Raw genomic sequence first — 23,474 nt, 5'->3', positions numbered from 1 at the left:
TCCTTTACGAACCCTGACTGCTCCCATATATAATTCACACACAGTCACGCTGCATCGTGAGACTTGAAGTCTTCATACAGGGTATGCAAGGATGAAGGAAGTTGCCTTAGGATTCAGATCAAACCATAATGCCACAGCTGAATTCATACACACCTTAGAGCTGTCCAGGTGACTCAGCGTGCTTCTCTTGAACTTCTCCTACAGGATATACACACGTTTTCTTAAGTATGGTGCATCCACCAGGAATTGGAAATGACAGGGGTTTCCCCCCCTCTCTCTTTCTGACTTCTTTTGCTGCTGCTGTTGTTAAAAGCCACTCTCTGTCTGCTTCATCACAGACCCCAAAGGCCCAGGCCCCTTTGTCTAACAGGTGGTCAATGCAGCACGTACGGTTTAAGTAATGGTTTTGCAAAAGGGTCTCCTAAAAGCAGAACGGCAGCCATACAATGAGGCCATTAGAGGTGAGTGATACCCAGTAAAGTGCCCATTTAGAATGGCTTTGGTGTCCCTGGGCCTGCCAAAGCACCCAGCCACGAGCCTGCAAATCATTCAGCTGCCCCAGAAGCAGGGGAAGCATTTGGTACCGAGTCACGAGTCATGCTGAATTCATCTGGGAAGGACAAAAAAAAATAAACCCGGACATTGGTGGCATAGAAAGTTACTAGCTTTTTGCAAGAAGTTACAGGATACGAACTGGTTGGAAAGGAAGCTGTGAGGCTGCCATGGAAGTTTTTGCAGGCATGAACAGGATTGGAAATGGGTTTGCGTGTGACACCCCCAATAGAATTGTGAGCACAAATCATCATAAATGTGCTGTAAGGAGAACATCCGAGTAGTCCCTATTTTCTTGGGACAGTCCCGGATTTATGGAAGCCATCTCAGTTTCTGATTTGATCCCGGAAATGCCCCAAGGGATTCTCATACAATGGAGTTAATGTTGAAGACACACTTTACCTTCCCTGAATCTCCCATCATCATGATGATCATTGTTACTTGTTAAATTTGTATATCTCCCTATACTCGCAGGTCTCGGGGTGGTTACCTAAAATCACAATATAAAAACACAAAAAACATTCAGCTCCATTGGACGTCCTGAAGGTTTTAGTGTTATGAGAGGGGGGGACACTTTTCTCGTATCTTTTTTCTCCAGGCTGTGCATAATTGTATAAGCTTCTGTTGCTTCTTATTCACCTTTTCCCTGAATTAAAAAGCCCCCAACACTGCAGCCTCTCCTCGTGGAGGGTTCGCGACACCCCCTCGATGATTTAATTTGCCCTTTTCTGAACCCAACCATCCTAGCTCATTCCCCAATGGGTATGTCAGCCAGCCAGCCAGCCAGCCTGTCTCTGGTCGCAGGGCTGACCTTTCCATCACGGAGCTCCGCATCCTGGAGAGGACAGCAGAAAGAGAAAGCAGAGCGGACTTCTGCAAGGGACTTTCTTATTTGTCAAAGCCTGACTCCTGGTGGGCAAACACAGGCATGACTTCAGCTTCTCAATACGTTAGGCTTCCCCAACCTGTTTGAACCCTCCAGATATCTTAACATAAGAAGAGCCCTGCAGGATGAGGCAAATGGATCGTCTAGTCCAACATCCTGTTCTCACAGTGGCCGACCAGATGCCTGTGGGAAACCAGCAAGCAGGACCCAAACAGAAGAGCCCTTCGTCCCCTCCAGTGATTTCCAGCAACTGGAAATTATTGCCTCCAACTGTGCTGGCAAAGCATAGCCATTGCAGTTAGTATTTATAAAATGTGCTTTTATATCTTCTTGTATTGCTGTTTTATCAGTTGTAGGGGTGTTTTTGTTGTTGTTCTTGTTTACATAGCATACTGTTTGCTTTTCAGACTGTACAGCCATGTGCTCCAACATTTCTCCGATGAAAACAGGGACGTCCTAGAAGATCAAACCTATCTGTTCTTAAGGAAATCAGCCCTGAGTGCTCACTGGAAGGACAGATCCTGAAGCTGAGGCTCCAATACTTTGGCCACCTCATGAGAAGAGAAGACTCCCTGGAAAAGACCCTGATGTTGGGAAAGATTGAGGGCACAAGGAGAAGGGGACGACAGAGGACAAGATGGTTGGACAGTGTTCTCGAAGCTACCAGCATGAGTTTGACCAAACTGGGGGAGGCAGTGGAAGACAGGAGTGCCTGGCGTGCTCTGGTCCATGGGGTCACAAAGAGTCGGACATGACTAAACGACTAAATAACAACAACAACATTCAATCATCATCATCCTCCTCATCATCATCATCTGGCTGGAAACCCAGCTAGATGGGCGGGGTATAAATGTTGTTCTTCTTGTTGTTGTTGTTAATGCCCTGCCTATCTGACTGGGTTGCACCAGCCACGCTGGGTGGCTTCCAACCTACCGTATTTTTCGCTCTATAAGACGCACCAGACCATAAGACGCACCTAGTTTTAGGAGGAGGAAAACAAGAAAAAAAATATTCTGAATCCCAGAAGCCAGAACAGCAAGAGGGATCGCTGTGCAGCGAAAGCAGCAATCCCTCTTGCTGTTCTGGCTTCTGGGATAGCTGTGCAGCATGCATTCACCCCATAAGACGCACACACATTTCCCCTTACTTTTTAGGAGGGAAAAAGTGAGTCTTATAGAGCAAAAAATACAGTATATGAAAACATAACAAAACACTAAACAACCTTCCGATATATTCTAAATATTGTCTAGTTACTTATCTCCTTGGCTCAGGGGTTGCCTAACTCCATACTCTCCAAGATTTCTCTGATGAAAATTGGGGCATCCTAAGGAAAAGCTGGACATTCTAGGTTGGTTTTTTTTAAAAAAAAATCCTATGTAAAAGCTGGTGGTTACCATTTGCATGTTAGCACAGTTTTTTGGGGGGCCCGTGGTTCCTGATGCTGGCGAACTGCAAAGAGGGTGCCGGTGTCGGGTCTGAAAGCATAGGCTGTCTCTGTCCCCTCGTCCAAACATTTGCCAAAGCAATAAGATCACATTTCAAACACAAGAAAATAGGTAGCTGTCTCCCTTGCATTAATGCTGGGAACAACAATAGCAGCTGCCGTTGCAAAGCCTTCCTGTTTGGGGACATCGAAGGTGTTTCTGGTTTCAGTGAAAATAGCAAGTGGTTTGATATCTTTTTTCAAAAAAGAAGAAGAAAGCCCATAATGTTTATTATTTTTCTGGGCCTGCTTGCATCTTGCCGTCGTGTGATTTCAGACTCGCCCATGCCCTGCTTTGAACTGCGGGATAATGAAAAGCAGGACACACCCACAGCTCACACATTGGCGCTCTTCCTATGATGCACACCCTGGCTCCAATCCAGCTCTTCTAATGCCTGCAGAGACGTAAAAGACTGCGCTGTGTTAAAGTCACTTGGCAGTAAACTTGTTCCGCTGATGAAACATGCTTTGAACCAGCAGGAAATGGTTGCCGGTAACTGTTGCAAATGTTGCGCTGGATTCCTCAAAGCTGTGCAACGCTTTAAGAACTAATCCTTGCGCTAGCGGACAGAGAATATTGGACGCAGCTCAGTGCCTGCTTAAGAACATTAAGAAGAGCCTGCTGGATGAGGCCAGTGGCCCCTCTAGTCCAGGATCCTGTTCTCACAATGCACAACCAGATACCTGTTGGAAACCTTCAAGCAGGACCCCAGCACAGGAGCTTTCTCCCCTTCTGTGGATTCCAGAAACTGGGACTTAGAAGCATTGCTGCCTCTTGACAGTGGACACGGAGCATAGCCATTGTGGCTGGTAGCCACTGACAAGCCTTCTCCTCCACAAATTTGCCCAAACAGGGTTGGGGATGGGGGACCTGCAGGAACTGCGAGGGCCGGGTGGGTTTGGGTGAGGGACGGAGGGAGAGGGTGGAGGGTCTGGCAGGAGTAGGGGGTGGGCAATGGGGAGGAGTTGGCATGAGCAGGGGTCACAGCACCTCGACTTGGGAAGCAGCTGCCTTGAAACCTAATATGTGTGCCTCTGGAGCAAGTTATTATAATAAGGAGCGTTATAGATAGGATGGAATGCTGAGAAACTAAGATTCTTTGCTTTTCTCTTCCCAGTAAAATTCACAGAATCGGAATTCTTCTTTTCAGGGCACTATCCTGCATTATAAATCTGATGAAGGCTTTGGAAAACTTGGGGAGTGGTGGTAGATCGCTCCTATCCCATCCAAATAGCTGTAGAGACTGCATTGCGCAGTAAAGTCATAGAGTTGGGGGGAAAGTATCCCTGGTCCATTCTAGTTGACGGAAGGGATAAACCTTCCCAAGCAATTGGTTCATCCCCCCCCCCCCCCAAGTTCTCTAGGGCTGTCTCTTTCTTTGCTTTTTAGAGAAGGGTTAAGCAATCATTTTGGAGGTTTTTCTCGAGAAACTTTAGGAAAGCCAAGTATTAAGAGAGCATGCCCACAGCCCTCCATGCCAGTGGCCCCTCCTCCCCTACTCAAGCAAAGTATCCTTGTGAGAAGGGTGGGGAAAGACAACTGGAAGTGCAGTCGCACCTTGGTTTTCGAACAGCTTAGTTCTCAAACCTTTTGGCTCCCGAACGCCGCAAACCCAGAAGTGACTGTTTCGGTTTGCAAACTGTTTTTGGAAGCCAAACGTCCGATGGGGCTTCCGCAGCTTCTGATTGGCTGCAGGAGCTTCCTGCAGCCAATCAGAAGCCATGCTTTGGTTTCCAAACATTTTGGAAGTCGAACGGACTTCCAGAAAGGATTTCGTTCGACTTCCAAGTTACGACAGTATCAGGAAAGTCTCCTGCAAACAAGAAGTTGTAGAGGCTTTATCCTGGACCTGAAAGCAGGCTTTGGCAACTTGGCACTCTTGTGAGGTTTTGGACTATAATTCCCCATCAGCCCCTACAAAGCACAGTTGTGATGCACTAAAAGGATTCGGGAGGAGTCAGAACATTTATGCAGCCCAGGTAAATTGAAAATTTTCCCAATTATAATACTAGTGTTTCTGAATTTCATTCAGACCAGTTGGTGTGGCACAACTATGAACATCATCCCCCACCCTTTCAGCACATGCCTGCTTCCGTTAAAATGGCAGAAAATAACTGTATACCAGGATTATCGCCCCAAAGTTCGTTGCTTTCCTCCCGTGATTTTCTGGGTTGAGGTTGCAAATGGCCTCTCCCCCCCACCCCCCGAATCAAGTAACAGAGAAATGAGTGCTTTAAGATGCACTGTACTGTGTTAGATTTCTGGGAGCAGCTTTTACGTGGTGTGACAGCTTAAATAAAGTGGAAACGTGGAGGAAATGGAATAAACTGTCGTGTGAATGCAGCCCTGGTCTACTATGATATGCTGGAACAAGGCCAATGTTTCACAACTGTGGAACTGTAGTGTTGGAAGGGGCAAGCTTCATCTAATCGAACCCACTGCGATGCAGGGATCTTTTGCCCAACGTGGGACTTGAACCCACAGCTCTGAGATTAAGAGTCTTGTGCTCTACTAACCGAGCTATCCTATCGCCTTGTCCTTTTCCCCCCAAAAAAGCACAGTTAACTCAACATGGGCCGGCGAGCAGCTTGTTGAGTCACCAGCACGTAAATAGAGCGGCAAAACCCACACGAGTTTCAGTAATTCAATAATTTATTCATCTAAAAAAGTGTGTAAAAGTATATAGCTCTCATCCACAAGGTATATATGAATGACATTTAAAATGGAGGTCTTTATTATTATTGTTTCTTCTTTTTATCAAAGTCTTTTTTTTTTAGTGTATTGTACCAGCGATATACTGTAAGATTTAAAATGAACTTCACGTAGTTCTTTTTTTTTTCTCGTTTTGTTTTGTTTTTGTTTCAAATTGTTGGCTATATATAAAAGAGGCTCACTGCAAAAATGCTCAAGGGGAAAAAAAAGCTCAGAACTCCCCTCCCCTTCCCGCCCCAAGAAATGTACAGCTTTTACATTTAAAAAAGGTTCTGAAATATACATACAAGCATGCTGGACACCCCCTGCACACCCCTTGGTTGCCTCCACCCACCCCACCCCACCCCACTTCGCTCAAACTGTTATAATTCCAATTTCTGCATGATTTCCAAAATTAGAAATTAAAAAAAATAAAATAACTTCTTCACTCTGTAGGAAATCCAGGGCTTGTACATTTCAGATTAATTCAGTAAAAAACTCACAAGTAAAATAATGCATATTTTAAAGGGAAATATTATACAGATTTTCACACTGAAGTACATAAGATTTTTTTTCTTTTTAAAATCTATTGCCATTCATTTATTTTGCACAAAAATGTATAAATATGTTACCAGCTTCTATTAACTTAAAAAAATTAAATAAAAACACCACCAGATGAAAACTACTTCTCGCTACCCCTCCATCCCCTTATTTGTGGGGTAGTGGGGGGGAGGCATTTTAATTTTTGCATTAGAACTGGATCTCTGGGGGAGGGAAAGAACCCCCTTGGTAAAAACAGCCCATTAAAAAGAAAAAAAGGTAAAAGTAAATCCATCTCTAATTCAAAGTTCAGGTGAATTTTGGGAACAAAGAATCCCAAAAATGGTAAAAGATAACTTTACATAGTTTTCCTCACCAAGGTTTTTTTTTTTTGTATACAAGTTTACAATCTTCATCTTTTAATGCTCTTCAAAAGGCCTTGAGAATTTTCCTTTCTGATTAAGAAAAAATAGTAATGCAATATTTTTTTTAAAATCAATTTTACACTGTATACATTAGATACAAATGGTTTTGATATATCTGATTTTTCCCCCTCCTGTACATTGCAAAGGTCCCCCCTGCCCTGCCCTGCCCCTAGAGCAGAGAATAAAAGCGATCCATTTACAGGGTCTTCCTCTGACCGATCCCTTCACCCATCACGCATGGGATTATTATTATTATTTTTAATAATAAATTTTGTTTTTAAACCTTACACCATCATTTCAAGAAAAATATTCTTTAAAGTCATAGAAATTTTAATTAATTATTATTATTATTATTTTCTTCTCCTTTTTTTTTTTTTTAACCAGAACAAGACGGACTTTTGGAAGAACTTCAAAAATGGTATTCTCTCTAAGGACGATGGTCAGCAACCTGGACCACGTCCCCACAATACTTGATTCCTCTTCTTTAAAGCAGCCCAGGCCTGCCCACAGTGCAAAGAGAAACATTAGAAATGGGATCTTTTAACAGCATAGACTTCTCAAATCCTAGAATTAAGGAGTCATAAAAATAATATGATTTGCTTTAAACTTTTTTTTTAAAATGGCAAACATTTTAACTAAACCGATTCATTTTTTTCCCACCTCAGTGGTCTTTCATTTTCAAGTACTAATTTAATGATACAACTTTTAAAAATTATTTCTTTGAAATAATATTTTTCTTCCTATAGACAAATACACCAGATTTGAAACTGATAAGAGTGTAAACAATCTATGTATATGTGTGTGTGTGTGTGTGTGTATGCACATATATATCACACATACATACATAACACACACGAATATATGACAGACGAGTCTCTCCCAGTTTATAGGTGACTTGAGCTTCGGGATTAATTTCCACATCCATCAGACTCCTCTCTTAATCAGTATTTCTCCCTTCAATTTGCCTCGACGCTAAAGTGTTTTATTGCCTCCCACTGGTCTGTTGTCCTGCATTGCGTTATTGTTCATGTGACTTTATTTAAACCTCGCTAGAGTTCCTTAACCAAAAAAAAGTCCACCAAAGATAGTAATAATAATAATAATAAAAATAGTGACTCCTAAAGTTATTCCTCAAATGCTCTTCCTAACTTGTTTTTTTTTTTTTTGGATTTCCTCCATGGTTTTTACCCCATTTCTCAGTCAGAAGAATGCGAGGTATGTCGATAAATACTTCTTGGCAGAGCATAGCTGGATCAACTACTGTACCTGGTCCTCTATAATTTAACAGCCCCCATTAATAAATTAAAAAACAAACAAAACTCGAAGAGAGCATCTCCAAGACCGTTCGCATCTACATGGACAGGTAACAAATGCATGCATTCAACCCAATCCACTCAGACAGGAATTGCAGGTAGACAGGAATCCCACTATTTTTCTTTTGAAAAGACTACAAGAACTGGTTCTTCATTGCAGCCACGTTCATCCGGCGGTTTTTCAAGGAACAATGTTAAAAGAGTTTTGGGCCACCCAAACTGGTCACGACAACATTTAGCTCGGAAAGGAGGGCACTTGTCTCTTAGGCAAAGAGATCCGTGCGCAACAAAACAGAAAATAACAAAAAAAGAAATAACAAAACGGAAGGACACTGTCTTCTGTGGTCCGTTGTTCCATTAACGTCCCGCCACTGCGTTAACACTGCCCTTGAGGTTGCGGTACATCTCACTGTCTGGTATGCTTGGCAGAAGTCCTGATGTGGCCCACCAGGCACACTCCACAAACACTGGAGAAGCCTCCTGTTATTATTCCTGGAAGAAACAAGGCGCTGCTTGGGCCCCAGAGGCTGGGGCCCGACGAGGAGAAGGGCTCCTCCGACCCTCGCGAGCCACGGCCCGTCTTTCTCAGGTTGAAGGGGAAGGTCATCCAGGCGCTTCCGGGTGATTAGAGGATGTTCATGATGGCATTGTATAGCTGTGTGAGCACCACAAAGTGGACAGGAAGGCAGGAGCTGCGGTCCTGAGTTGCGGGGTTACAAGTGAGCCACGACAGTGCATTGTACTGCTCCAGCACAAACCTGCAGGAGAAGGGAAAGAAAGGGGATGGTGGGTCAGGACAAGGGGCTCCTTCTGTACCACAACCTGTACTTCCCAAGGCTTCTACTTTAGGGCCTTCTCGGTAGTGGCACCCTTCCTGTGGAACACCCTCCCATCAGGTGTCAAGGAAATAAACAACTATCGGACTTTTAGATAGTTTGGGGAAGTTTTTAATGTTTGATGTTTTTGTCGTGTTTCTAATATTCTGTTGGGAATATATCAATTACCGGCCCTTCACCAGCAGGTCCCAGGGCAGGTTATGACAATCAAAACACAGTATTAAAAACTCTTTAATACACAGAAGTAAGGTGCAGCAGGCAGAGGGCCTTGTTGGTAGTGGCACCCACCCTGTGGAACGCCCTCCCATCAAATGTCAAGGAAATGAACAACGGTCTGACTTTTAGAAGACATCTGAAGGCAGCCTTGTACAGGGAAGCTTTTTAATGTGTAATGTTTTATTATGTTTTTATATATGTTGGAAGCCCCCCAAAATGGCTGGGGCAACACAGTCAGATGGACGGGGTATAAATAATACAATTTATTATTATTATTATTATTATTATTATTATTATTATTATTATTATTATTAGGTGGTAAGATGGAGATAGTAGCCAGGTTTCTGCAACATGAAATGAGGATTTGTGAATGTTATACAACATTAACTTAAGTGTTAGATGCAGATTTTGCTGAGTGATTTTATTGTACTGAACCTTATTGGAATCTTGTATAAATGCCAATAAAGGTTTGAGAGTTGAACTGAAAAAAGTATACATCGCAGGAGGGTAAGTATGTCTACTGCATTTGACAAGAGCTGTGTTGCAAAGGTGCCAGGCACACCTCTGTGGAGAGGGAATTCTGCAGCCTAGGGGCTCCCACAAAGAATGCTTTATCCCAACGCACCTTCCCCAGACGTTGGAGAGAGGTGGGACTACCAAGGGCACCCTGCCTGCTGATCTTAACACCTGGGGCAGGTCTGTAAGGAAGGAGGTTTCTCTTTCCTACTGCTCAATATTTTGAGATCAGCTTGCTGTTCCATTTTTGAAAGACAGAATATTGAGAAGCATAGCCCTGCCTAAAGTCACGGGGCAGGGTGAAATGTAGCTTCTTTCTCCAAGACACAACTGTATAAGGCAAGACTCTTAAGAGGAGATTGTGAGTACCTTCCCTTGGCCACCAAAAAATACAATAGACACTAGTTTTAATAAATAAATGATCTTATCTCTAAGACAGTCATAGGCAAACTTGGCCCTCCAGATGTTTTGGGACAACTCCCATCATCCCTGACCACTGGTCCTGTTAGCTAGGGATGATGGAAGTTGTAGTCCCAAAACATCTGGAGGGCCGAGTTTGCCTACGCCTGCTCTAAGATCTTCAAAGCTTCAAGCTTTTCCTATCTAGGATGTTATCAAATGCTAGTGACGATTCCTCACCATTCTCTGGATCAACCTTCCTGGCAGCTAGGCTGGAAATTCCTGCAACAGTGAAGGCTGGCTGGCGAATGGGGTGTTGCCCCGCAAACCTCAATCTGCCCTTTGCTAGCTCTCCAACTATCTGCCTACTTCCTTACAGCCAGTCTAGAGGTGGGCCTGTCAGGTTGCAGCGCCTTAGCGAGGCCCTTGTAGGATGCAGAAGGATGAGGATGGGGCAGAATCAGCTCTGCTTTTCATTGGATCTGTCCACTGTTGGTCTCCCTGCATTCCATCCCACTAGTCCCATTGGGCACCAGCCACCATTGTCCTGCAACGATAGGCCAATGGAAAGGAGGGCTGTTTGCACATGCCCCTCCCATAAAGGTCTGCAGAACGAGCCAACAGACGTCTTTCAAAGCAGATGAGCAAAGATCAAAGGGCTGGTCAAAGGCCAGCACTTATTTCCGGGGCTTGAAAAGACACAAAACTCCGTTACCTCAGAACATCAGACGTGGTTTTAGAGTCCAAGGGGTGGGGAACCCTCTGGGAGTTCCGTGCAGGGAGGAGTTCATCCGTGTGAGCGACAGATATGTGGTGATGCAACGATGCCTGTTTTGGGGGAAAGACAGGTGTCACCACACAGGGCTGCTGCAGTTTCCTTCCAGGTTCATAACCACCACCTGACGACGAGGGAGCAGCTACTCTAAGGTGACCAAAGGGCTTGGGCTAGCGGGGTTGTAATCTACAGAGCGGTTCTGCTCTCTCCTCCATCCCCTTGAACCACAACCTTCTCAAAACATGCCCAAAAGATGTCCATGACAAATACTGGCCAAAGACATTTCCTTCAACTTGGTGGAGGGAAAGCTGGCCAAAGAGTTCCTTCAGCCAGAGATCAAGACTGGTTCTTGCCGCTTACGGGGAGGGTGGAGCTATGGAAATTCTGCAAATATGAAGGGGGGGGTGAATGCAAGGAAGGTGCCCTGGGGAACCCCTAACAAAGCAATTTTGGCCCTCGCTGCCCAACCACATCACATCAGAATCTGTTTTTGCTGACCAAAGCAGGAACTGCTGCTATCACCATGTTCGGCAAGCCCACATGCATTTCAGTGAGGTGCTTAGTTTGCAGCTGATCTAGGTAAGCGTCCTCCCACCCCACCCTGGCCAAGCACCTCATGGGAAGGCAAGAGGAACCCTTGAGAGCTTTGGTCCCAGTTTCAACAATACCACCAAGCTGAATTATGAACAGCATTCATGAATTTGGTCCGGGGCGGGCATTGTGGGCATGAGAGATGGGAAGAAGGCCTGTGAACATTAAAATGAGGTTTCTGGCCATCCTAGAGGGCTTGGACTAGGGAGACAGGCATTTGAATCCATGCTTAGCCATGAAACTTGGACTAAGTCTCAGAACGAGGCTCCCGTCTCAGTGCCACTAAGTGGGGATGCTAGGGATTGAGCCAGGGATCTGAAGTGGAGCATACAACCCAGTTACAATTCCCTGCCCCTGAGGTAAGGTAAAGGGACCCCTGACCATTAGGTCCAGTAGCAGACGACTCTGGGGTTATGGGGCTCATCTCACTTTATTGGCCGAGGGAGGCAGCATACAGCTTCCAGGTCATGTGGCCAGCCTGGCTAAGCCGCTTCTGGCGAACCAGAGCAGCGCACGGAAACGCCGTTTACCTTCCCACTGTACCTATTTATCTACTTGCACTTTGACGTGCTTTCGAACTGCTAGGTTGGCAGGAGCAGGGACCAAGCAACAGGAGCTCACCCCGTCACAGAGATTCGAACCGCCGATCTTCGGCAAGTCCTAGGCTCTGTGGTTTAACCCACAGCGTCACCCGCGTCCCGTCCGCTTGAGGTACATTCTTACAAAAGAGCAAGACGTGCTGGCTGAGATAAGATGGGTGTGGTCGTGCCAAAGACGGTAACGCAACATTCCCGAGTGCATTTCTCTACAGCACATACAAGGCGCTTACAAAGGTGGGTCTAAGAACTTATCTATGACCAAGAGTGATAGAGCTCTACTCAGGTTACAGATGCCACCAGAAGCAATGGCATTATTTTCAAAAAATGTCCAACAAACCTTCAAAAAGAGGGGACACTGATTCTGGGCCTGTGGACAGGATGACCAGAACCACTGAGGGAGGTTCTCAGCTTTGGCAGTAGAGACGAAGTACCCCAGAGCAAGAGGCTGCTGCTTCAGTTCTTCGGGTGCCTCCCGGGAGAGGAGACGTTCTCCTTGGCTCTGGAGAAACGAGAAGCGGGATAGGGGGAGGAAATGCAAAATTAGGCATGAACGACACATGGAGAAGACAATGGGTACTCAGCTTCAGTTGGTACAGGAGGCTTATTAAAGGGAGGTGGCAAATTTGACTGCCAGTCTTGTCCTCCCCTCAAATCATGCAAATATTGTACCTTGTCTCATTTAATATTTTACTGATCCTGTTAAGAAGGGCAAGCATAAGAAACAGAGAGAAAAACAAAGAATCAAAAATGTAAATGATAAGGTGGCACAGGCTGGAAGGACAAAAGTACAAAGATGCAGTGCAGGTCCAATAATAAAGTATAATAATAAAGTATTGACTAATAAATAACAAGGATATGTATAAATAAAATTATTTTCCACCTGTGAGTTCCATCACTACTGAGAATAAAGATTTTGTGTGTGTGTGTGTGTGTGTGTGTGTGTGAGAGAGAGAGAGAGAGAGAGAGAGAGAGAGACCACATGCCCCAATATTTGTATAAGAAACAAAATCATGCCGTACAGCCAAGTAACAGTAATTTGAGTTCTGCCCATTCAGATACTTTTAGTTTATGAGATCTTTTCAGGGAAGGCAATTTGCCAAACCCTAGAATACCACGCAAATGTTATGTCTTGTTTCAACATACATTTGTATTCCACCGGGCTTCTCTTTGCTCTCTGAGCATGTCAATTTCCGATCAACATTTGTGTTGATCAGTTGGGTTGAAATAGGGACGGATGCAGGAGCTAACAGCTTCCATCAAATCAACCAACGTTCAATGCAAAACTGGTCTACAAGTCACACTGTTTATATGGGTTACTTCCAGTATCGTGTGGAATATGCTGCTATATGTACTGCATATCACACAGCGTATTGATGGCAGAATTTGTGCATTGATTCTGGTAATTAAAGGCACTTAGATCAAACTGTGGCGTGATGCATGATTATCTTAGCTTACATTTCAATGGTATAGTGCAGTCATTCTCAAACTTTCTTTCCCAGAGACCACCTGAAATTGCTGAGGGTCTTGGCAGAACACTTGATGATTTTTCTGCCAGTTGTAGCAATTGTAAGGTGCTGTGCTAGATGCTAAATGGCAGGGATGTCAACAACTTTGGCTGAACCTCTCCCCAAAAAGCTTAACAACTTTGATGAAGCTTCCCCCCCCCCCCCAAAAGCTCAACAACTGTGGTCAATCCAATGGATAGATCATTGCCCATGTTTTTTTTTATAGTGGAAGTAGATCGCAGTCTCTTGGAAACTGGACGTGCCTGCTATATTTTTTTAAAATGTACATTTGCAGACATATCACAGGTTGGGCTCCAAACTCCGTGGAACTATTCAAGATTTTAAATTTGTAATGTTTTATAATGTTTTCAGTTATAAAATACAAATATGCACCCCATCCCTCCTCCAGAAAACAATAAAGTTGTGGTACATTTTTACAGTAACTGCAGGTGATTTGAGAGACAGCTTGACCACCACAACATCCTCAAAAGGACCCACTTAACAGGTCCCTGCTAAAGTTGAAATTACTTTATTCATCAAGCTGGCCCTCAAAGTGACCAGTTTGTCCACCCAGAATGCCTCAGAGTTCCCCTGGCTGAAAATTCAACAGCAGGACATGGAAGCAGCACTCGCTTGCAAACCGCAGCAATTAATTACAAGGTCCACGGACGAAAGGGTGCCCTCCCTTGACCTGGGGGGGAAATGATCACACGCTGCTGCTTTTGTACGAGCAAAAATTACACCTCAATTACCAGGCTCGTGTTAATGGTTAAGCTAGTTGCTCCAAAAGGCATTTGCCTACAAGGGGCCTCGCTGGGTTACCAAACTCCCTGATCGCTCATCTCATTATGGGAGAAATCTGAGGCTGTGCAGGATCGTCACGCCATGTTGCGAACAATCTGCAAAAATGGGTACGACTTGGTAGAAATTACTGAACAACCTGTTTGCTTGAAGACTGCAGGGGTTGGGTGCAGAATGGGAAGGCTGCAAGGGTTCAGAGGTGGTGAGGTACAGAACGGATAGCAAGGCTACACTTTCAAGCAGGAGTGAGGACCCTCTTTCATACAGAGGGCCACCTTCTCTTCTGGGGAACTTTCCGGGGGCCACATGCCAGAGCTAGTCAGGGCAGAGGGGAAAGTGAGTGGAGCAATGGATGCAATTTGACCTTTGTACCATAGGCTAGTTTTACAAGCACTTGGGCATCCCTTTCTATCCTCTATCCAGGGAAGCAAGAGGCATTATCAAAGTTCAAGCCAGACAAAAATACCCAAGGAGGATGTGAAGGCTGTGGGTTGGGAAGAGTCCCGATAGTTAGGTAACAGAGGCATCTCTGCTTTTAAGAACCAAAAAAGTACCCTATGGACAGGTGTGCATGTTGCAATATATTTAGGTTAACCCAGAGAGCAGGAACTTGAAAATGTCAGTTGGGGGGGCACACGAATACAATATAAAAACTAGGCCAGCAGCCTATTTCTATCATTCAGTGCCACACTTAGTAAACAACAGGATTCTGGAAAATTTCCATCTGCCACACCCAAAGGAAATCCACACAGTAGCTGCCTTTAGGGGCCACTGGAGATCTCACCACTTCCGCACCTGCCACTGGAGCAAATGCGTAACCCCCGGGATGCAAAAACAAAGCCATTTCACTTTGAGTGAGAAGAAGAAGAAAACAGATGTTTGCCTTAGTGGAGATGCGAAACTCACAGATGTGCTATTAATCAGGAAAGCAGCATCAGAACCTTTCTATTGACTTTATTGTCCCCATTATCCTTCATTTATTGAGAGTGAAGATGAAGGGAAATGTTCTCTTTTGAAGAGAAAACACTTTACAAGTCCTGCCGCTGCCACCACCATCTCCTTAAAAATGCACAGCCTGCAGGTTGCAGGAGCATTCCAAGCAAAGGATGATAGGCATACATAATAACCCCCGTGAAGTGCCTCGTGCCACAGAGGCTGCAAGTGGGAGGAACTTTGCTAAACACTTCAACTACACGCTAAGCTTTCCAGAGTTAGAACCTTCCTTTCTGAAATTAACAAAATTAATTTACATTTTAAATAAGCTTTGATGCTGGAGCCAGCTTCTTAAAAGCCACTTTAAGGAGAACTAACTGCTGAACTACAAGCACCCTGGGCTAAGAAAACAAAATCTGCATAAAAATCCCAGCACCTGGAGAGTGTGCGTTCCGATGGGTGGTTTTATCGCTAGCAGGAAAGGAGGAGGGTGGGGGTGGGGGAAAGCCTCTTTTCTTGCAGAAACCCTTCTGTGGAAACTTAAATCTAGCCCGTTTCCAAAACTGAATCCTTAAATGTGATTCCTTGAAGCCAAGGGCACCTCAGCACGGTTTCCAAAAAGAACCAAATGTATTTGATTGCCATGCTTGCTTCTTGCAACATGGCACAACATTCTCCCCCAGGGAAATCCTAGCGACTCTAAAGCAGGACCCCAGGGAACTTCTGAATGTGGTCTCCGAGGCCTCTTTATCTGGCCCTCAGAACTCTACTGAGGCCACACCCATCACGGGCTGTGCTGCATGCTCCCCCTTGAGTGCTTTTGCCTGGCTGGGATGTATCCTTGAACAGCAATGATGTCTCTTGCTTGTATGGGTGGAGGCTGGATAGACTGTTGGGACAGGCAGGTGAATGAGTGCAGAAGCCCTTAAATTTTTGCATGGCTGGAATGTGACCTTACTGGACAAAGGTAAGGGTCACTCCCCTTGCTCCCCTTGCATGTGGACCCCAGGAAGTTCCCCACCCCTGCTCTAAAGTAAGCACTTTGTGACTGAACTGAAAGGGAGGGGAGACAAGAGCCCAAAGCCATAATGGATTTGTAGCACTACCTACTGAGCGAGTACAGTGCAGAAATCGAAAGGAACTTACCCGGCTATGCTGGAAGGATGGTCCGATTCCAATCCCAGAAGGAGAGCCAGGGGAAGGGACCGGGGAGGAGTTGGGAGACGAGTGGAGATTCCCAGTCATTAGAATCCCAATGTCGTTATCCATGTCATCCGGGAATGGAAGGACAAACATGTCATCTCAAAGAGGAAGGAAGAGTGAAAGAAGAGATTAGTCATGTTGCCTTGTGGGATACAGAATGACTTGGGACACGGCAGCACTTGCACAGAGGAATGGCCAATGCTAACCTTTGCCTTTGAAAATCCCCTGTGTTGCAAAACAGAACACTCTAAGCAGCAATATTTTTACACTGTTTCAAAATTCATAAACAGAAGACATAGAATATGTGCATGGAGTCGCAAATTTTAGTGACCATTTTAGTGATCATTGAAAGTGACTTACCACTCCTACCATTTCTGTTTATGGAACATTTTTTTGATTCGTATTAATTTGTGACTCCGTGCACATATTACATGTCATTCGTTCATGAATTTTGAAACAGTGTGATGTTATAAAAATATTGTCAGTTTATTATTAGCCGGCGTGTTGCTTGTGGTTGTTGTTTAGAAAATTTGCCTTTGGACAGGTGTCCCTTCCGTCAGGAGAGTAGCCAGGACTCAGTTTTCAACAGGGCACGTGCTTATTGGGCAGCTGCTCATCAGTGGCTCAAAGCCTTGCAACCTTTCGTGTCAAGGGACCAGGGCTGAGAACTGTCTCCCTCTCTCCTACTGTCGCTCTCAATACAGGACAGCAGAATTTCATATGGATAGGCCAAATTAAATAATATTCATTTCTTTACTATATTTATATCACACAGTAAAGGAGCTCAATACAGTGTTACATGATGACGCCTCACTTCATTCTAAAAACAGACTAGTGAGGCAGATTAGGCTGAGAAAGGGTTGGATCCAAGCGAGTCATCCTGTTCAAGCAAGAACTTCCACTTGTGCAGCGTGACTTCCCCTCCCTCTCCAACCCCTAAGTCTGTTTTTTCGCCCCACCGTCGCCTCATGTGCTTTTTATGCACCACACATGAAAACTCAGGTTGTTCCATTTCTTAATGCACTCTCCAGGAAGTCCCTGCTGAAAGTGAAGTAAGTGGCAGTAAATTCTTGCTCAGTAATGATTCCAAAAATATTTTCAAACACAGATCTCTTGTTTGCAAAGGAGATCTAAACGTTTGGTGAATGGTTTTCCCCTTTCCAAGGGCACTGAGTTGGCTGGTTGTTTGTGTCAAAAAGAAAAAAGAAAACCACTTTTGACTTACTACAAATGAAAGTATATGATGTTGATTTGCAGCAGAGAGAGAAAGACCAAGGGATGGGGGTGGGCAGGAGCCTTTTGGCTACTCTCTTCATCCTCACCTTCTCTGAAGCATTTCTTTTCCCTCCCACAAATCTATCACTCTTCCTCTTCCTCATCCAAAGACAGCAGCCAGAAGTGATTTTTAACCTGGCTTATTAAGCTTGCTTCCTACAAACGTGTGCGCTACAAACCAAAAAGCCATTGCCATGCTCTCGACAGCCTCCAAGGCACAAACAAGAGGGTTAATGGCTTCAGAGGCTTTAATTATTAAACATAGAACAAGGAGTTGAGAAAATTAAATCTTAACACCATTTTGGAAAATGCTAGCCTTTAGACATGGCTCCAATTAGCACACGAAACCCCAAAGGCTAGGTTAATGGAGGTTAAATATTTGGAAGCCCTGTGCTCAGGAGGAATTTGGGGGCCATAAAAGGACAGTGGCACTGGAGGGTAGGTGTCCCCCATGAGGCCCACTAAATTCCATCAGCAGATCAAAGCCAGGCCTTTGCATTAACCCCCCCAATCATTGAAGGGCCCCCTTCATACTGCAACTTGCATCCATTTTTAAGGCCTCTTCTCTCTCTAGATGACAAGTATTAACATTCTCCTAATTTTCCTACAGAAAATTGCTGAAGAGTTGTTTTACTGATTATGTGTTTGCCACCGTGGATTTCTTCAAGAGGAGGAAGGGCAGGATATAAACTATTTTTTTTAATAAATAAAAAATCACTCTTCCACTCAGAAGCAGCTTTTACAAATATAACCTTAATAATTCAAATCATTTTTATTTATTTTATTTATAGAACACCTTTATCTTCCAAGGATCTCAAGGTGGTATACATTGTTCTCCTTCTCCCCATTTCATTATAAGAGCTATGTATAGGAATAGTACAAACAGCCAAGCTTCTGCAAAAGGCTGAACCATTTTGGGAAATGAGCTCCTGGGTTCTGTGTAGTTTATCCATGTATCTCTGCTGGCCTTGCATTATTTGCCTCTCTCCAGAGTACCCCTCCCTGTCACATTACTCCAGACCATCTAGAAACCTACGAATCAGGTGCAGTGTGAGCATGCAGATTGATCAGCTTAATGCTAACCACAGAACAACAGGGCAAATCATACATCCACAAAAAATATTTGCCGCATATGGTTATACGGTAAGAAAACAACCGGCCCTTACAAAATCCCCACTAGCCACAGCAAAGCCAAACTATACCACACAGAGTCTTTGCAATTAAACAAAGCTATTAAAGAAAGAAGCTTGGCTTCTTTTCACTATGTGCAGCCTGCAAATATTGGCCAATTTGGCTTCCTAAACAAGAGCACGTGGCTAAGTAGTCAGTTGAACAGAAAAAGAAGAAACAATTTTTCTCAATGAACAAGAAGCTCCCATTGTTTGTCTTCATGTTTCTGGTATAAAAGCAGCAGCGCTTGCCAATGACTGTTAGAGCAAGAATGTTTTGATCAACGTTATAGGGCAATTCGCTACACGCTGCCCAGCAGCTGACTTACCATTATTGGGGCTGAATCCATCCTCATTTGGATAGTTTGCTGGAGCGACTTGGATGGTTGCAGAGGTTGGAAACACCAAGATGTGTGTACAAGAGGCATCCTGTGGCGTATTCAGCTGGGATGACTGCAAGTTAAGAGCAGTGCTGCGGCCAAACACAGACCCCATCGTGACAGCATCTGTCAAGAGAAGCAGAGTAGATTTGTCAGGCCTCAGAATGGCCAAGGCACCATTAAAAAGAGTGTGTGCAAGCGTGTGAAATTAAGACTATCAAAAGCAGCAAAGGGAACAAATGGACTCAAACCAGCGTAGCCCCACCCTGGTTTGATCCTCAGACCGAAATGTAGGGTTCTTCCTCCTCCCTCTCACACACTAATCCTTTCTACAATTCTTTGTACAAGCAAACCAGGGTTTGCAGTTGCATCTGAATCAGCCATCTCCAGTTCACATTTATCCTCCCCAAGCCTGAATCAGAAACAATGGGTTGAACTGGATTTGCAACCCAAGTTCAAAGCAAAGCTTGCTGATATGGACATAACTGGAAACCGTGGCTCAGCCAAACAAGGAAGTTAGTGAAGGAACTTAAGTGTGAACGGAGAACCAAATGGTCAAACCATGGTTTCCCCATTGCATTCAAATCAGCCTTTTTCTCTAACTCAGTATATCCATGCAATGAGGAAGACAAAGATTTTACTTATATGCCCCTGGGGAAAGGCTTTCCAGTAACAGGGAATGTTTAAAAATCAAAATATAAAGGGAATGTGCCCACATCGCTTTAGGCTACTACTTTTATTTTATAAGAGATACTGTTGAAAAGTAACAAGAATGCATAGAATTGTGGTTTAGAGACACAAGCAGTGTTGTGCTCATGTCCGGCTTGTGAGATTCCCACTTCAGCATCGGGTTGAGAACAGAATGGCCTTTGGTGTGATCCAGCAGCAAGGCTCTTACATTCTTAAGCACACCCTTTCCCCATTATTTGGAGGCTGAACCTCTGAAGCAAAGAACCTCTGGGACTTGTGGAAGGTTCCTGCACAATTTAGAACACTTAACGTGCTCATCCCTGCATGATGTTACCTGAGCTGGAGATTATAATGACTAGAAGCTATATGCAGAGGGGAATGGGGCTCTAATGGTTCTCCTCTCCTTCCTCTAGGTCCAATGGACATCCAAGTGTTAGCTACAATGCTTGCCCAAAGCTTATGCATGTGGAGCCTAATCTATGTGGACCAAATCAGTGTGATGCTTTCATAGGTCATTCAAGGGGAAGCAATTTGTGTGGGTTGGGCTCAGACAAAAAGTTGCACCCAGCACCCAGGATCCAGCAAAGATGGGCAGTTGCACTGCTTCAACACATGTAAATTTTACACTCATCTGAACACAATATTCATCAGTCAGATTGAAAAGGAGATCAATGTATTTTATATTTGAGGGTTGTAGAATGAGGGAAATGTCATCTCCTCCTGCCGCTTCTTCATACTACATCTGCTGAATACATGGCACAGTACTTCAACATATGCCAAAGTAGATATAGCATTTTGAAAACAAATCCAGCCCCCACCAAAAATAGTGGAAATGGATGAGATGTTAAGTGACGATAAATACACTAAGCACAACATCAGACTCTAGTGTGGCTTATTACCTGGCATCACCACAAATGACCCCTGGGGCTCCATGGCAACCAAACAGGCACTGAGAATTGAGGGGGAGTCTGCAGAAGAGATGCCACACATCCGACACACCTCCTTCAACTGCTTGCTGATTGTCTGCAGCGAACACTCTCCAAGCAGGATGCTCCAGTCTGGAAAAGGGAGAGCAAGGGAGAAAATGCCACTGGAGTCTCTCACGGGATCTTCTCACACTCACAAGAGCCTCAACAGTACTCAACCCAGTACTTACAGGGGAAACTTGCCCTCTTGACTGTACACGGTTACACACTCCTGTCTGCACAGCTCTGCATTCACACACTGGTTCCCTCAGCATCATTCTCTGCTTCTTAGTTCTTAAGGGCTCTCTCATGCTCTTCCTTATAATCTTTGCTCCGCATGCTCACCTGCTCTCCCCATCCTCCCCCCTTTCTCACCCGCCTCCCTTTCAGCCAACAGAAGACATGATTCTGTACTACAGGTGAAGACCCCCAGACTTCTTAACTGGGGGTTAAACTGAGCTCAAGACTGTTGTGGCTTAGTGTGGTTTTAATCTGTACTGTCGTGCTGTTATCAAGGGTTCTCTTCCAAGTAACATAATACCAATAAGCAACTCTGTTCCCCAAGCCAGTACCTGCTGCTATGCTTTGCAACCTGTTAAAGAGCACGTGCTCAGCGTACCTTTCAACTCCCCATGGCCCAGTCGCCCAAGGCGTCCAATCACAACTCTCCAGGGCAGTGATGTCATCTGGACGATCCCAATACACCATTCCCACAGCTTCTGCAAGCCAATTTTACGGGCCGATACCTTGCACCTCCTTGATCTATGAAGATGGGAGAACAAAAGAATATTTTTGTATTTCAGCCTAGGGTAGCAATAACCTAATTTAAGGTGTGAATTCATGGGATTTCTAAAATGTATGCTCCATCTGTGAAGAACTGGAAAGCAGTAGTATAGATTCACATTGAAGAGTATTTCTTCTCACATGGGCAACCAAACAAGAACTTTGAGTGCCATCGGGGTGACTAAATGAATTGTCTGTAAACGGAGCCAGACCGCTAGTCCACCTAATCAACTGATTCTGTAGTTGGAAGTGACTGGATGGAAGTAGTTCTATGCCCTCCAAGATGAGAGCCTGATATAGAGCTGGCCCCTTCTTAGGTGAGAGATGAGAGGGGTGTATTAGATGGTCCAACAGTGATGGGTCATGAGTCCAGTACTGCTTCAGAGGGTATCTTATTTGTGTATGCTTGGCAGTGACCCTTCAAATGTGGGCTGCAATATTGTTGAATGTGAGTAGTTTACGTATGGGCGGTTGATGATGCTTGAGGGTGTGAATGGTTGCAGTGGTTATGTGAAATGGATGATGAGAGAGATTGGATGGCTGAATGCGTGTATGTTGCATTGTTTGAAATTTTATATTTATGTGACCTTGTAGTGCTCTCTGATTTTAGATTATGTTTATGCATAAGGATGTTATGCATTTTGCTATGTGAATCATTTGACATGGTTTTATTTGCTCATGGTGTACTTAAACTGCTTTGAGATATTTTAGATAGTAAGAAGTCCATAAATGGAAATAATAATAATAATAATAAATTAATTAATTAATGCTAATGCTCTTTCTACTAATAATAATAATACAGTACTGCCTCTTCTGTGGCTAGCAGAAGTACTCTAAGATGTCAGGGAAATAGAGGGCTTGTCCAGCCAAGCCAAGCCATTCAAGATCCCCAAAACTGGAAATGCTGCGGATGACTGAAACCTTCTGCATGCAAAGAGCATGTTCAGCTACTATGTGTAGAAACCCGGTTTTCTGCCCTACCTGTTTGGCAAATCGATGTTGACAATGCAGGTTTCCAACAACTCGCCGTGCAGGTCGGTGCAGGAGGCCAGAAGCCACCGCTGGTCGTGAGATAAACAATACCCAACAAAGAGCACATTGTACTTCTGGCTGGCTTCTCCAAAGGTCTCCCCGAGCTCTGTCTGTTTGTCTTTGATGGGTGCCAGGATAAACGGAGGGGAGTACAGCTGAATGGGGCTGGGCCGCTGTAAAAAGAAGACATCACGTAAGATGTTGAAAAAACTTTTAAGGTCACAGCAGCTCTCTGCTTATGGTATGCCATTTGTCTGAAGCAAGGGCTGTGGAGAGCTACCAGCACTGTACGCCTTGAACACTCAAACAGCAAATATCTCAAGATTTTAATCTTAAGGAAGATCTGATCCCTACACTCCTCCATGCTCCTCTATGGCTAGAAGCAGTGCATTCAGTGTTGGATGCCCACGCCTGTAGCACTCCCTCCCATCTGAGATTAGGCAGGCACCCTTCTTGTTGTTACCCTTTGTGTGGTTTATTTTTAATTGTAATTTTGTGTACACCACTTAATGATTAAGCAGCGTATCAATACCTCAAATAAGTAAATAAAAATCCATTGCGTAGTGGGGCAGCCACTTCATAAAAACTCTCAAAACAAGCTCAGAACATAGGTATTATTATTTTTTCAGAGCAAGGACAGGTGTTGTGCCCATTGATTCACTCCCTCCTCTCTTCTCTCTCTCATCACAATATGTAACAAAGTTTTGAACTGAGATGGAGGAGGAATGGTGTTTAAACAGATTTCTATGTGGAATTTGTCGGCTCTGACCCAAGTGAGCTTCTTGCATCAAGCATGAGCTTATGCCTCAACTGATAGGTGCATGGTCGTTGTCCTTTCTCCTCAAATAATTACATGCCAAATACACGAATTACATATATATATCACGTATAAAAGAGTCAAGCCACGTGAGATAA

The 23,474-nt window shown here is 44.4% G+C and overlaps 1 protein-coding gene across 2 annotated transcripts in view; it reads right to left on the bottom strand.

Annotated features, from left to right (window-relative positions):
• Nucleotides 1-5,556: 5,556 nt before the first annotated feature.
• The window catches only part of MED13L (mediator complex subunit 13L), a 163,838-nt gene continuing 145,920 nt past the window's right edge, over nt 5,557-23,474 (bottom strand). For both annotated transcript variants that reach the window (XM_083589649.1, XM_083589650.1), the window contains exons 24-31: nt 22,509-22,732; nt 21,364-21,506; nt 20,679-20,837; nt 19,039-19,215; nt 16,209-16,363; nt 12,161-12,322; nt 10,574-10,686; nt 5,557-8,649 (exon numbers count right to left, since the gene is read on the bottom strand). In XM_083589649.1, the coding sequence (XP_083445775.1) occupies nt 8,517-8,649; nt 10,574-10,686; nt 12,161-12,322; nt 16,209-16,363; nt 19,039-19,215; nt 20,679-20,837; nt 21,364-21,506; nt 22,509-22,732 (1,266 nt within the window). In that variant the 3' untranslated portion in view covers nt 5,557-8,516. The remainder of the gene's footprint in view (nt 8,650-10,573; nt 10,687-12,160; nt 12,323-16,208; nt 16,364-19,038; nt 19,216-20,678; nt 20,838-21,363; nt 21,507-22,508; nt 22,733-23,474) is intronic.

Source organism: Podarcis filfolensis (assembly GCF_964270895.1).
Source record: "Podarcis filfolensis genome assembly, chromosome: 16".
In the NCBI taxonomy this organism is placed as follows: domain Eukaryota; kingdom Metazoa; phylum Chordata; class Lepidosauria; order Squamata; family Lacertidae; genus Podarcis; species Podarcis filfolensis.
The sequence above is the reverse complement of the archived record's forward strand: the minus strand, read 5'-3'. Positions and strand labels throughout refer to the sequence as shown.